General features: G+C 45.1%; 1 protein-coding gene across 2 annotated transcripts in view; it reads right to left on the reverse strand.

Annotated features, from left to right (window-relative positions):
* Positions 1 to 3,541: 3,541 nt before the first annotated feature.
* DHX37 (DEAH-box helicase 37) overlaps positions 3,542 to 16,003 on the reverse strand; it is a 34,179-nt gene continuing 21,717 nt past the window's right edge. For both annotated transcript variants that reach the window (XM_083589827.1, XM_083589828.1), the window contains exons 19-27: positions 14,173 to 14,297; positions 13,961 to 14,077; positions 11,316 to 11,488; positions 10,218 to 10,332; positions 8,995 to 9,132; positions 7,614 to 7,708; positions 6,829 to 6,902; positions 5,526 to 5,623; positions 3,542 to 4,553 (exon numbers count right to left, since the gene is read on the reverse strand). In XM_083589827.1, coding sequence (XP_083445953.1) covers positions 4,471 to 4,553; positions 5,526 to 5,623; positions 6,829 to 6,902; positions 7,614 to 7,708; positions 8,995 to 9,132; positions 10,218 to 10,332; positions 11,316 to 11,488; positions 13,961 to 14,077; positions 14,173 to 14,297 — 1,018 coding nt within the window. In that variant the 3' untranslated portion in view covers positions 3,542 to 4,470. The remainder of the gene's footprint in view (positions 4,554 to 5,525; positions 5,624 to 6,828; positions 6,903 to 7,613; positions 7,709 to 8,994; positions 9,133 to 10,217; positions 10,333 to 11,315; positions 11,489 to 13,960; positions 14,078 to 14,172; positions 14,298 to 16,003) is intronic.

The following is a 16,003-nucleotide window of genomic DNA, read 5'->3' on the forward strand; positions in this document are numbered from 1 at the left end:
ACAAGTCATAAAAAAAAGAAGCATAAACCAATCAGCATCAAAAGCATTTTTATTTTTATTAGCTTTGCCACACATTTCTCTACAGCTTGTGTACGTTTTATCCATGGAAGCCACAGAGCACATCCTAGCATGTGTCAAGGTGCTTTCAGCGGCTCCTGGCTGGTTGCCGGAAAAGTATAAAGACAAGGAAAAGTTTCTTACAGTTCTTTTTTATTTCAGACCTTACAGAGAGAGCCTCTTGGATAATGGCGCTGTCCCGAGTGACTCTCCACCCCCCTTCTCTCCCACTTCCTCATTGGTCATCGTCTCCTCTGTGCCCTCTGCCTTTGAGCTCTTTGCTCTCCTACTTTTAAGGCTCGCCGGGTTCTGGGAGATGAAGGGTCTGGAAGGCTTTCTAGTGACAATGTGTCAGCCAACTGCTGCTCCGGCTGCCTGCTCCGCCTCTCCCATCATTTCCCAAATTTCCCCTCATCTGCCTCTGAGCTGTGACCTCCCGCAAACCCCTGTTGTAAATCTATACTATCTTCCTCTTCCTCCTCCATCGAAGGGTCAGGCTGGGGAGGTGGTCTCCACTCCTCCTCATCTGCCCAGCTCCTGACAGCATGCCACCTGCATCTTTCCCCAGTGTGCTGCCACAATGAGGTGGTTCACCAGAGCCTAACAAGGCAGAACCTTGTGGCACCCACTAAAGAGCAAAGCTAACCCGAGTTCCATTTGATGTAATCATTTCTTAATTATTGGGAGCAGGAGCCCAGTTGGAGATTGCCCAACCCTGCAGAGAACCATACATTTTCATTTCCAGGTTGATGGTGTGCCAAAGGATTCAGGGATGGGGGGCTGTCAGAGAAATTAAACATTAGCATACTCAACTATTAAAGAGCACAGTAAAAGAAAAATGAACCTTTGCATAGTATTGCTTCATTGTTTGTATGCTGCAGAAAAGTGGTCAAATTCTTCTACCCAAATCACAAAGGTCTACTTGGGCAGATACAACTCCACACTATTGGTCTCAATCTTATTTTTTTAAAAAAGTATTGATATATTGATATATCAATTGATAAATTGATATATTGATATATCAATTGATAAATTGATAAATAAAATATATAAGTATTGATATATTTTGTTCGATGCTTTCAAGACCATCTTTCCCCTGCATAGTGGAATATACACTGTACATACACCATACATTTAAAGTAAATGTTTTCATGTTCTAACCTGCCCTAGAACCTCAGAGTGAAGTGCAGGTCAATTAATTGATTAATTAAGAACAAGAAGAATCATGGGAACTGTACCTCATAGAGCTATTATCACCCATAAGAAACTACAGTGCTTTAAAGGTATGGTGCACAGAGAGGACACATGGGTGGCTCAGCGGTTTAGACCACAGCTTGTCAACCACAAGGTTGGTGGTTTGAATCAGCTCAACAGGGCGAGTGCCCATTGCTCTGTCCCAGCTCCTGCCAACCTAGGAGTTTGAAAGCACACCAGCACAAGTAGATAGTTACTGCTGTGACGGGAAGGTAAGTGGTGTTTCCGTGCGCTCTGGTTTCCACCACGGTTTCCTGAAGTGGTTTAGTCCTGCTGGTCACATGACCTGGAAAGCTGTCTGCAGACAAACGCCGGCTCCCTTGGCCTGAAAGCAAGATGAACGCCATACTCCATAGTTGCCTTTGACTGGAATTAACTGTCTAGGGGTCCTTTACCTATACCGTAACTACCTAGTTTCTCTTGCTGGGGTTGCCCATAATATTTAGCAGAAAACTTAAGAGGAGACAGGAAATAATGGTTTCAAACAGTTGCACCATAAAAGTTCACAAAACCCCAAGCATGAGTAAGAGACTTGTCTTTGCTGTGAGCACTCCCTGAATCCAGGGATTGGGTTTTTTTTTAACTCAGGAGATGCCCCAGCCAGGATGGCATACAGTCAGGGATGGTGGGATCTGTACTCCTGCAGCATCTGGAAAGCCCGTTTCCACATATTTGCCAGCTTCTTTTTCTCCTGACTCTGGTGTTTTATTTATAAAATAGTTTTCACCACAATGTGGTTCCAGTGGCTCTCAGCATGTATAAAACAAGTGTAACAGCAGAAGCACCATGAGACATCCTGCTAGAGGTTGTACTTCAGAAGCAGAGGATCTGCTTTTCATGCAGAAGGCCCCTGGACTCAAGTCCTCCTTGTGTCCAGGGGAGGCTTTGGGGGAAGGCATCGTAATAGGCCTTTTCAGCGTCCTCCCCTCTCCCCTTTGTGAATGCTCTCCCCAGGGAGGCACGCATGGAATCATCTTTACATGCTGGTCCTGCCAGCCAAATGCTTGTTACATGAAAATTCACTTATCCAAAGCCGAGGATCTAGTGCCCAGACCAGCTGAACAGGCAGACCTGTGCATAGTAAAGAAAGAAGCAGCCTTAAATAAGCCTTACTTTCCTGTGTTTTGCTGGTCCATGGCAGTCCTTTCACTAGAAGTTATGGTGGGAGATTAGACAAATAAGAGCATTTTTTACTTTCTTGTTTGCCTTCTGAAAAGTTTCAGAGGGTTCCCCTAAGTTTCATCATTTGGGGGGTCAAAATCCAGTGTCAGGAACACATTAGAAATTTCCCCATAGGAACTGATGGAAATCATTGACTCATTTCATGAATATTTGCCTAACAAACAATTTCCCGAGAATGCATTGAGTTAAGATAGCAGGACCTGCATGTATAAAAGCCAGGTAAGTACTTCTCCCCCCTCGCTGCTGCCCCAACTTTGCACCTTTAATTTGAAAGGAACTGCCTCTTAGTGAGATAGGACTTGTACTCCTGCATTTTTGTTTAACTGTGTGAACAGCTGCTGTTCAGTGTCCCAGCCAGCCACAGCCTCCTCCACAACACCCCCGTCTCTCTCTCAGCTGTTTCTCTATTTTCCCCACTTTCATTGTTTTTTGGGGAAGGGGAACCGCCTCCTCTTCTCCAGGCTGCTCCAGCTACCTCTTGCGTGCTGTTCTGGCCTACGTAAGGAACAGCACTTGCAGCCTTGAGAATCAGAAACAGGAGGAGCAAATAGGGAAACCTACAAGAAAATGTTGAAACATGGAGCTGAAGCCCTGCTCAGTGTTTCAGACATTTCATTCCACCACCCCCCCCACCTGCTTTTCCGTTCCAGTCCTTCAGTCACTTAGCCTTCTGTAGCGAAGAACGCTTAATCCTCACTGGGATGGTCTGAGGACTGTCCCTCAACCCTCCACACGGGGTTCTCTCCTGCCCACACTTACCCATAACTTGTTTTCTTGGATGGGGTGGTGCCGTTTTGGCTATATGAGCACTCACAGCCTGAACTAGCCTTGCCCTCCAACCTGGCGCCCTCCCTATGTTTTGGATTATTACTCCTCTAACCCCTACCCATTGGCTGTGCTGGCAGGGGCTGATGGGAGCTGTATCCACACCTGGAGGGCACCAGGTTGGAGAAGGAAGATGCCCTGAGCATCAGGAAACAGAGAGAGGAGACAGAGTCCAGAGATGGCAAAACACAATGGAGTAGAAAAACCAATAATGAGGCCAGACTTTCTCTCCAGAAAAATTCATTGATATCACTATTACACAATTGTTATTTTTTACAAACACAGGGATATATATATATATATATATATATATATATATATATATATACACACACACACACATCCCATGACGGTGGGTTCAACAGAAATAAGGCACAGTAATGGTGGCTCAGCAGTTTTCCAGAAATGAGTCATGGAATCATAGAATTGTGGAGTTGGAAGGGACCCTAAGGATCATCTAGTCCAACCCCCTGCAATGAAGGAATATGCCTCTGTCCCATATGGGGAGCAAACCTGAAACCTTGGCATTATCAGCACCACCAACCCTCTAACCAAATGAGCTACCCAGGATGGTGGTGGTTGTTGCTATATATTAAATTTCTATACCATCCTTCATCCAAAGATCACAGGGTGGTTTATGGTATAAAGCTGCTGGATGCTAAACTCCCATCCACCCCAGCCAGGATGACCAGCAGCCAAAGATGGTGGAAGTTACAAGTCCAGAAACATCTGGATATTTGATTCCCACCATCCCCGACCACTAGCTTCCTGAAGGGACAGGGAAAGACTGGGAAAGGCAACTTGACAAGAGCGAAGCAGGTGGTGTGGAGAGAAGTGACTGGAGGGAGTAGCACTGCCTCCAAAATGTGCCCATGAGCCAACATAAGTTGGTGATTCCGGTTACAAACACACCCACCCATGACAGCTTCACAGTCAATCCAACCCCCAATCCTTTGCATGTGGGAGTCCAAAATGCAGTGGGCCTGCATGGATCATGGGTGGGGTGCTCCTTAGGAGGAAACTGATCCTGCTTCCTGCTCCTTGAGCACGAACTCTCTCTTTCCATTCAAATACAGACATCGGTTTTCCTTGTGTTTTCGCAGCCGGCGCTGGTTCCAGGACAGGGTGGATGGTAGGAGCTTGCATGAAAGATCATGGTGGCAAGGGTGGCCAGATTTTAGATACCTGTTGGTGTGTAACTTCCGGGATCCACTGGCAATATTCTGACAACAAATCTTTAAAAAGAGAAGGGCAGGGGGGCAACCATCAAAGAGTGAACACTTAAAAAACAGAATTTCAGAAACAGAGTGCAATCTTATGGGTCAAGGGAAGTCTGGGCAAAAAGAGGTAAGTCTTCACATGACATCTGAAGCAACTAACAGATGATGCTTCATAGGTGTCCGAGTGTTGTTGTGCAGATTATTCTGTTTTTCACACTTCTATAATCCAATTTGGAATGTTCTGATGGAAGGAGTGGGGGCTAACAAATATTATAAATAAACCATCAAAAAAACCCTGAAGCCACAGAGCAAATTGTACTGTACTCTGCAAAATCCAAACGGTGTGTGGCAGACATAACAATGCTGCTGGCTGGATAGTCACAGTTAGGTCATGCCAGGGCCAAACACCAAGTCTCTGCCCCCATCGTCTAGTATGGTGGCATATCTAGCAATGATCCCTACTATCCCATATAAACTATGAAGGCCTGCTCCAGGCAGACAGGTAACAAATTCCTGTGCTCATCTTCAAAACCACAAGTAACTGATTGCTACTGCGACGTCACCCGGACTCCAAACACCATAGCAGAGTGCAGTGGGTGACCTACCTCCATGAGCTATTCTTAAAAGTTGCTTTAGAAATTCTAACACTGGACACAGAAATATTTGGGAGGAAATAGTTTTGGATTGTTTGTTTGCAAGCAGCAAAGGGGGAACCAGTTGCTGTTGGCCTACAACTTCCAGAAGCCCTAGCCGCCATGGGCCAATGGTCAGGCATGAGGACAGATGTAGTTCCAGCACATCTGCAGGACCACAGGTCGACATTCCTGGGGCTAGAGGCCCAGGATGTTGCAACATACTTCCAAGGGAGAACTCTCACTCACACACTCACACACAGTTTGGGTAGAAGGTTGATGTGGCTCAAAAATAAAGTTAAAATAGATCCACAAGAATGGTGAAGTGTGCTCCTGGTACATCTGAACAGCTTACATTTTGGGTTCTTCTTCCAGGCAGCAAGTAAAGCATCCCTGTTATCCACATTTTCAGAGACAAGAGCTTGCAGCAGTGACTCTGTCCTTGGTTGCAGCCTGCAGGGATTCCCAAAGCAGACAGGCAAAAATCAGCACATAGATTAAATGTACGCTCAAAATTCTGAAGGAACTCAAATGGCTCAGTTCTCAGTAAAACTCTCCCCCTGCTCAGATAAAATATGGTCCCAGAAGAAATCTGGATTTTTATTTATTACCTTCAGCCTCATGTGCCGTGTTGCTCCAGGAGCAACCTGCCTTCCCCCCAAAACAGTGCGGTTTAAATCAGTGCAGTTCTGAAAGGTCCAGTCTGCTATCTTGATTCAAAATAATGTCTAACTGTAGCCAAACAGATGATAATCTGCACCTTGACCTTGGGAACTATAATGCAAAATTAGATTGCATTATCTTAAGAGGTGTCCAAATGCATAGTGAACTGACAAAGATATGCATTGAAGACTATATGAAAGTACCCAGCATTGTTCAGTTATTCTAAGAAACCAAAAAATACTGAGTTCTATAAACAGGTAATGCAATTTGTTAGTTTCTATGGCTGTGTATGCCCCTCACTCCCCCCCCCCCCCCCATCTGAGCTGACTTCAGGAATTCCTTACGCAGATCCAGCCCCAAATCGACTGGGGTGGGAAATGTTTAACTAGGGTTTTTAAAATCCTGTCTGGTTGGGAAGGGGCAGGGAAGGAGATGCTGTGTCGCCTTCGCTCTCTCCACCCAGTTGCACTGCAAAGAGCAGCAATCAGTCCTGCTGGGGGCTGCTAAGCCAGCGTGTTCCTGCACGGGGGGTGGGGGTGGGGGGTGGCCTAACGGGCCCAGCAAAGCAAACAATAGTATAGCTATTTTCCATATGTTCAATAAATGTTTTCCACTCTTCTTTACATATGTGTTCTTCTTGCTCTCTTATTCTATGTGTTAAGTCTGCAAGTTCTGCATATTCTGTCAACCTAAGGTGCCAATCCTCTTTAGCTGGGACCTTGCTCACTTTCGATTTTTGGGCTAACAAAACATGGGCTGCAGTTAAATAACCTTTTCTGACACCCAAAAACAGCAGCTGGTTCGCTGTGGTAGAAACACCGGCTTCCTTTTCCCCTTGCAGCAAACCAAGTCCTGTGTTAATTATGTTGCTTTGAATGTATACTTTTTATTTGACTTTCTTCAATAATGCTTTATTCTGGATTGTTTTATTGAATGCTTTAATGAGGTGGTTTTTTCCTGAAAAATATAAAGCAGTACAGAAAACAACAACTTACTTGGACCACGTTTTCAGCATTGTCACTGGACTGGACAACAAGCAGCAGCTGTAAGCAGCCAGTTTTTTAACAACCTAAAAGAAGGAACAAGCTTTATATTCAATTTTAGAGCCACCATGCGTTTCAAGGAACCTTAAGGCAATGAGCTGTAAAACACTGAGGCTCTGATTAATTTGCTTGTTGAAAATGGGCATTAGAATTCATTGTTTCATTTCAGGTACTCACAGCCCACCTTTCAATATAATTCGCAGGATGTCTTGCAAAATCCTCGTTGGACATTTAGGTGCAACTCAGCACCCAGAGGGGATTGTGTGGGTTAAGGCAGACAGAGGCAGGGATCTCCAGCTCCCCAAACTACCCCTATACCTTCATCACAATGCTGACTTCTCATTATCTCTTTGATGTTTATACTGATAGTCTTAGGTTGCATCCTGTTTACAAGTTCCTGCACTTGCTCTTCCTCTCACTCTGGGAGGTGGGAGGTCATCTTGGATCTGTCTTCTGAGAGCAAAGAGGCAAGCATGGCCTCCAACCTAGTTGGAGAAACCTAGCTAGGACTATATAATTGCTTCCTATCAGTAATGCACTTCCTTTAATAAACATAAGTTTTCTTATTTTATGCCAAGTCTCAGTCTGAATACATTTCAGCTAAAGGTGTACTCCAAGCAAGGAGTTGTTTAACTAACAAAATCTATACATTAAGAATCCTAACCACAGCAATGAAAATACTGTAATATACATAGATATATAAACACAAGGAATTAGGTGGAGAAAAATGTTCTTACTTTCCCTTCCAATAAGAACTTGGTGAAATATTTGTAGCACTCAAGGCCTTCTGGGTAATCCACTTCTACAGCAGGAAGCTGCCAGCCTACCCGATCTGCAGAGAGGTTACAAGACTTTGTTAAGGCGCTAATCCACACTCATCCTCTTCATTTTGCTTCTCTCGGCAGAAGGCTGAGTAGGCAGGAGGGAAGGAGAAGGGCGGCGAAGTCTCCAGATTGCAAGCTGGCTCTTGTTTGTGTGCAGGGCCAGCCTAAGACATTTGGCACCTAAGGAAAACCACAAAATGCCCCCCTTGCACCACTGCCAGGAAACAAGGGCAGAGTGAAGATTTACAAGGGGAGCAATCAAACCAACCCTACCTGATGGCTGAAGTGGGAATCAAAGAGCACTGCAGGGAAGGACCCTGCTTTGAATCATGCTAGGCAGGTGAGGAGAAAGGGGGGAGACCAGCAGCGCCTACTATTTGCTGAGAGGCTGTTCTAGAGGAAGCAGGGGGTGGGGCTGCTGAGGCAGAGGCAGCTCCGGCCTCCAAGCAGCACACTGCAGCTCTTGCTGCCCCTGTGGCGGCTGCAGCGGGAGATGCCTTCCTTGGAGGCTGGACCTGCTGCCCCTGTGGAGCTTGCTGTTTGAGGCTGCTGCCTCCTGGGTGGGCCAGCCCTGGCACTCATCCCCTCCTACACTGGGTGAGGTTTGAAGGACATGAATGGCAGCTAGAAATACCTAAGTGGGAATCCTCATAGCAGAACTTCTATTTCAAGTGTATATTGTTAGCAAAACCTTTGTAGCACAGGTGCTTTTTGTGCAACAGCAATAAACCTGGTGAGTGCCAGCCAGTTCTGTGTTTTCACAGATGGGGGCTCAGGTATTATTTTGCTTCTTGCTCCCAACCCGATCCTTACACAAGTCCCCCCTGAATGTCTGCTATCCTATCCCTGCTCCCCACTCCCTTATGCCTGAAGACTGTGACATGATGTAGACTCTGGGGCTTTCATATTAAGAAACCCTGATGGGAATGTGAGCCATTTCCTAGACCTGCCTTTTTTGACCTGGCGCCCTCCAGATGCTGTTGGACTCCAACCCCCATCACCCCTAGCCCCTGTCAATGCTGGATGCGGCCGATGGGAGCTGGAGCAGCACATGGGCTATCCCTGACCTACCCTGAGAAAGGATTGTTTGAAATACCGAACCTAAGTTATGCCATGTCCATTATTTTCAGTAGGTTTCCTCTGAGGAGGATTAACACTGGCTGCAACCCCAAAGACTCCTGGAGAATGCAAAAGCTTGTGATATTGCGGCTGCCATGATGACAGTATTCTCCTAATGTGGATTTAGTAACAAATCCGCTTCCCGTAAAAGCCAAGCTGTTCTTGAGAAACTTACAGAAGACACTTGGTCTGTGGCATCGAACCCTTCCCGTTTCAGGGCAGTAAAAAGGAGGAGGGCTTTCCAGAGGTTTTTCGAAGTGGCAGTATGGAGGCAAAAGGAGCGGGATCCATTCTGGTTCAATGGCTGAGACACCTTGAGGAGAGCAAAAGTGACCAGTTAAAGACGGTTCTGGGGAGCCGTGAGTGGCTTTTACTGAACTGCCTTTTTAAGTGCTGCAGGTTTACCTGGCAACAATGGTAGGTGGTCCAGGAAGCTGCTGTTAACATTTCCCACAATTCCCTGGAGAAACGCCAAACACCCCAGGGCATTGTGGGAAATTTAAAATGGCAGTATCTGGTGTAGGGCTCCCCACATTATTATTGCTTAGCCCCTATCCCATTTATTACCTGCCCTAAGGTAATATCCTAAGGTCCCAGGGCAGGTTACCACAATTTAAAATACAGTTTAAAACCTTGCTGTTAGAGAAACACAATAATAAAATGCAGTAGGCCCCATTAAGGTCCCTGGCTGTTGCCTAAAGCTGTAAGGTGCTGAGTCCAGGCCTGTGAGCACTCTCTCACAGCTATGTGCTGGGACTACTGGCAAGTGCAAGTGTCCATTCTTGTGTGCCACTTGTCTGCTCCCACTGATCTCTCTTATTGAAGAGCCTATGATAAAACTTCTAAGGCTCCTCTAAGAGTCTGTAGGGACACTGCATAAAAGCCACTAAGTTGTACTTCATACAATCTCAACTTTAAAAGGAAAAATAATCGTCAGTGCATTTAAGCCACTGCAAAGCTCTCACAGCCCACCCTAAACTGCTCATTTCTGCAGGCATGCTATGTGACACACAAGTAAGGTGATGGGAATCCTTTGGCCCTCCAGATGTTGCTCCCATAGGCACCAGGAAGCATGGCCAATGGCCAGGGATGATGGGAACTGTAGTTTAGTGACATCTGGAGGGCCAGAGGCTTCCCACAGCTGCATTAGAGCAACTCCAGGAGGAGGAGGAGGAACCTATCAATGACTACTGAGCCATGATAGGTAAATAAAATCTCCGTTTCAGAGGTAAGTCTATCTCCAAAACAAGTTGCCAGGCAGTTAACAGCAGGGAGCTTTCTGGCAGAGGCATCTGGCTGGACACTGAGGCAAACAGGGTGCTGGGATAAAGGAGCTTTTGGGTTGATTCTTTAGGATTACTCTCAAGAGGAGAGCAAGGGGAAAGGAGCTGATTTCACCTTTCATGTACATTTTGGTGGTTTCGACAATCTCCTGATACACCACAAACTCAGGGAGCTGCTTGAAGAGGACGGAATTGGGGTGGATGAAGACTGGATCGTCCAGAAGAGGAGTCTGGGTTGGCGAGGTGCAGCAAGAGACGGCAGTGTGCGGAGAAGGAAGAAAGCAAAACAAATAAAAACAAACTCAATACTTTAGAGACCAGAAAGGTTCCAAAAGCAGGAAGGCACAAGGTCCATTAATGGAACAAAAGACGTTTTGTTCTTCTGCCCGGACACTGGCAGATCAAGCGCCTGTGGCCAATGCAACAGCACAGCTTCTCTGGTTGCATCTTTGCACGAGTCGCTGTTTGGCCCTCGCCTCTTGTCAAATCAAGCACCATTTTGTACTTGGTTCTAAAAGGGCAGACCTTTGGGCTTTAGCAAATAAGCCACAAAAGTAGATCTGGTCAGGCAGAGCACGCACACAATCCCTTGCTAATTCAACATGCAAAGCTGACTGGATTAGCTGTTGACTCTTACTCCACCAACAGTTATGGGGCACCTTAAGGGGCACAAAGTGCTCTACCCTCTGACAGGGACAAGTGTGGAGTTCAGCAATCGCAGAACTGTACAGCTGGGAGGAACCCAGGGGTCATCTAGTCCAACCCAACAGAACAGCAGGGGGGATAACTTTTGCTATCACCTGCCACATCAACCCCCCCCCCCCGGCAGCACACTGAAATCCTTAAATTACATAAGTAACATATGTAAAATACCTACAGGGCAGCTTTGAGATTAAACTCTTTCAAGTCATTTTAAAAGAAATACAGTTACAAAACACTCCTCGCAAATAAATTACCAGGAGACCAGTGATTAATGAAAAAGGCAGTCCACTAAAAATTACTAAGATATGGTTGAAGACAATAGTAAAAGCAGACCAATAATAAAAAGAACTTCACATCAGAGGAAAGCCACCAAGACAGAGACACAGTCTGAGGTGCTTGGTCAGGAGAAGAACTGACCACTGACCACCACTGGCCTGTGGCCCTCAGACCAAAAAGGGTTCCCAATTCTTGCCATAAATGATCCAAAGGGAATAAACTGAGCTGCACGTACTTTGTAACCATTTTTCCACTTCTCATCTAGGAGCTCCTCAGCTTGGATCTTCCGGGCAACGTGGTCTCCCAGGCCAGCCAAGACTATCTGCCTCAGGAAAGTCACCTGCGCTTCTGATGGGGGCTTCATTTTGGGATCGACAAAGAAGCCGGTGTCCGAGCAGACTGAATTCACTTGCAGCAAAGGGAAGAAACAGGTCAAAAATCAGGAGAATCTTGGAAAACCGAAGGAGGCCAGGCTGAGTTAACATGGCCTAGGTTGTGACTGAGGAGCAGCCTCTGCACAAAACTCAGAAAAATAACAAATGGGCAAAAGCAAAAGACAACTGAAGGAAAAGCAACATTAGTTCACAACAGCTTATGCAGCAACCCAGCACTGAAGCAAGACCTGTTTTCAAATTTGGGGGAGGCTCTCAGGGGAGGAGATATCCCATGGGGAAAATATATTTACTTCATAAAATGTATACACCGCTTGATTATTTAAAAAACACTCAAAGAGATTTACAAGAGATAAAACAGTAAAAGAAAAATAAAAAAACACAACCATACTTTAAAACATCCTAAAGTATAAATACTAAAACAGATTAAAATTACCTCAACTTTCTAAGCATCTGGGAAGGCTTGTCTAAACAAAAATGTTTTAAGCAGGTGCTGAAAATAATACAATGAAGGCACCTGCCTGGTCTCAATAGGCAGGGAGTTGCAAAGTGAAGGGGCTGCCACATGATCAAATTATTACAAATGCGGGAAAGTTATTACGTGGCACCTGCGGTAGTGACTATTCTGCCAATTGGATGGGCACATGTGGAGTAAATAAGTGTCACAATCAATTAGTGAGTCTTTTTAAGGTGTCACAAAACACTTTGGCTCAGTTTGAACATTGCAAACAAGGAATGCAAGGGAAATGAGTGAAAGGAAAGCAACATTTCAAGAAGTATTTTTCTGGACATCAGGCCCAAACAGCTTTCTGCACTCAACTGGAAGCTGCGGAAGACTTTTTTTTTTTAATAATTTTTATTAACTGGCCAATCACATCAAATTAAATCACATCACATAGATTCCAAATTACAAAGCCAAATTTTTAAATTTTGTTGGGGGAACCCATACTTCAAGATCCAAAGGGGGATTCAGATCATCTTCTTATTACTGCGTTAATGTCCAAATCAGTCCCAATCAGTCCAAACAAAATTCATAATTCTATTCAGTCTTATCTTGGTGTTTCCACATCATATCATGTTCATATAATTTCTATTTTTCCTTTACGATCTCTTCTGTTAGTCTCCTTAAGCTGATAAGCAAAATAATAATCCTGTGTGGATTTCCCGTTCCTCCACTAAGTCCAGATGGTTTCCATATATCTCCTTCGTAGATAACATCGCTCTTTCCATCATAAATTTGGCATTTTTCGCTCTTGAGTCCCACCGAGACGTATGTAAACAACTCTATTTCTCTCTTTCTCCTCCCAGACCCAAGAGCTCCAACAATGCCTCCGAAAATGGCGACGGCATTTTTAACTGCGTCATTCCAAAACTCTTAGCTTTCCAGCTTCGTCTTGAAACATTGCTTTGGTTCGAAAGTTTATCTCCACACAGCCTTAAATCCACAGCTTAAGTCCTTAGTTCCTGACTCATTTGGGGAGGGGATTCTTGTTAAATCACATAATGAAAGGCAGGTTTTTCCCCCCCCTCCCCCCTCAAGTCATACCGTATCTTGACGTATCTTCTCATATTTTATTCTTGTCTTGTTATCAGAGATCTCTTCTGTCAGCAGTCTTTACTCCCCTTTTTCCTTGAAGCATGTGCAATTTATCTCGTCCAAATTGTTTCTTTTGAAGTTCTTGCAGCCAGTGGCGCGAATCAGGGACGGCGTTCAGGAGTGCCGAAATCCCACAGGAGGGCTTTGTGCCTAGTGCCCCCACCCCCACAAATTCGGGGGTGGTATAGGGCACAGCAGGCAAGGGCCGTCCCCCCCACCATCCTGGGGGGGTTAAGGAGGCTAATTACCCCCATCATAGCCTCCAAATTACCTCGTGTGGGTCGGAGAGATGTTATTGTCAGCCATCTTCCGATGCGCCACCTAGTGGCCCCCCCCTGAAGCCGCAGAAGACGTTTGACTTCCAAAAAATGTTTGCAAACCGGAACACTCACTTCCGTGTTTGCGGCGTTCGGGAGCCAAAACGTTTGAGTCACAAGGCGTACGGGATCCAAGGTACGACTGTACTTATCATGCTTAAGATATATACAGTGTTATATTAGGGAGAAAGAAAAAAAAGGTTCTACCCCACAAACTCTTCCTATTTGCACAATGGACCTTCCCTGCCTCTGTTACACCAGAGTGCCCACGGAATCTCTTCTGGGCTTTTCCCCAACCCTCCATAGCAGACACGGAGAAACAGGAAGGAGACATGGAGAAGGGAAGTTCCACTGCATAAGTGGAAGGCCTTTCAAGAACGGGACATCCCAAAATCCTGTGTTTTCATGCATGTTTTTTATTGTAAAACAGCATAATAAAAATTATTAAATGTTAAGAAAAGGAAAAAGGAAGAAAGGAAGAACAGAGCTGATTCTTTGGCGTCCCCCCGAAAAAGGACAAATGTGGCTTATTCCGCAGAGGCAGAAAACAACAACTGGCTCCCGGGGTATTTACCTGCAGTTGTCAGCTGCCCACGCAAGCGCCTGATTTCCACCATGGCTTTGTAGCGCAGGCCGTTTGCCTCACAGAACTTAGGCGTGCACCCAGCATACTCACAGGCGCCCACAGCTCCTGGAACAGAAGGGCAGCATCGTGTGAGGAATTCAGCCCAAACCAACACACAATTAAAAAATACGGAAAGATAAAGGGAGAGCAGAAGAGCGTACCTAGCATTACCATGAGGTCTCCCAGTTTCTGAGAGGGCCCTTGTCCAGCCCAGATCCGCTGCATCTGCACCACACGCGCCCTTTTCCCCCTGAGCGTCTCCTGCTCTTCCTCGCTAGTGGCAGGCCTGCAGCAAATGTAAGGCACAACCCAGCATGCACCAGGATCCCTCAGCAAAGGCAATTTCAGAAAACTCACTTCCCATTGCGAGGAGGTGTGTGTGAACCTGAACTTATGATATGGTTTATCTCAGTAGATCGTGGCATAAATATAAGATTGACAGGACTCTCATATGACATGAGACACTCTCTGATGAACTCCAGTAACCGTGAATCAAGCCTGATTCCAGCCACTTGCTGAAAAGCATTCAGGAATATCCTGAGTTCACACATCTGACTTAAAGGTGAACACATACAAATTTATTGTCAAGTACAGGATACTCCTCAATGGTCTTCAATGGTTGTGTGATTGGAGGGCAGGAAGCAGGGATGCCCAGGTTCAGAAAATGGCCCTCTGTCTTTCAGCCTTGGGTTAAACAAACACAATGGCCAGTTTTAGCCTTTTCTCACTACGTCGTCTGAAAGGCATTATGGACATTGTAGGAATCCCTCAGTCCACAGCCCCCGGCCCTTTCCACTGGCATGCCTGGCAAAACGATGCAAAGTTAGTTAGCTCTCATGCCTCCAAGAGGACAGAACTTGCCCAGCGCTCCCAGGACTCAGCACCTGTCTGCTTCGCCTTAAGGACAGGTAACCCCCCCCCCCTTCTAGTGTGGGTTTATGACAAAACTGTCCTGCCCGTGCATGTGTAGGCTTCTTAGAATAGTTTGGGAATCTTTTACTCTTTATTATTCTTATTTTTGGTAAATCTTATTTATTGATTTTTCACACAAAAAAACCCAAAAGAAACAAAAAGGACCATATATTACTTTATCTGTGAACTTCCCACCCTCCCTTCCATGGTTGCAATATTTACCCTTAGATGCTGCATGTTTCACATATACTATTCAATGCATCCATTTTAATCTACTGTATTTATCTTAATAATTAATGCTGATGCTCATATTTCAAATCCTGCTTGTGTTTTCATCTTGCTATAATAGCAATCTTTTACTCTTTAAGGTATGTATGTCTTTTGCTACCTGTTTAGGCTGTAACTCTGCTGCCTAAAGCAGCATTTTTATATATTTTCTGCTACTCCTGTTTTATATAATAAACCAAGCTTTCTTCATTTCTTTGTGAGAGAGCTTCTTGTGGGCATAAGGTCAAGGGTTAACACACATCCATAACAAGAGCGTGGCATAACTCAAGCAGAAGATCCCAAGCCTCTGGGCAGGGTGTATATGAACTTACATGAGTGCTGGCTGTGCACATACTTTCTAAGGTTGCAATTCTTTCCTGGGAATAAGCGCCTGGTTTCAAATAAGGATGGAGGGCAAATCTGGTAGACACAAACTCACCAGTTCAATTGCCCCAGACTTATAAGTGGATTGGAGCACAGCTATCAATCAGATCAGTATTTCTCCAAATTATGCGATGCAAAAAAATTAGTTTAGGGTTCAAAAAAATGCATCCGAAAATCAGTATTTTATCGGAAATACATATTTTAGGGGGAAGTGCAATGACAAAGCCCACAAAATGGAAAGAATGCATACAAAGTGTGCACTTTAAGGAACCTGTGTACAATTTAAATGCAAGTTTTTCCTGCATGCTTTTTAAAAGCTGCAAAAAAAGGACAGAACTATGCTTGGGTGCATGCAGAACTGACACTGAACAGAAATAGATTGATACATCTTTCCAAATTTATGAGTAGACATGCATAGGATTGCAGTGC

The sequence above is a fragment of the Podarcis filfolensis genome, assembly GCF_964270895.1.
Source record: "Podarcis filfolensis genome assembly, chromosome: 16".
NCBI classification, from domain to species: domain Eukaryota; kingdom Metazoa; phylum Chordata; class Lepidosauria; order Squamata; family Lacertidae; genus Podarcis; species Podarcis filfolensis.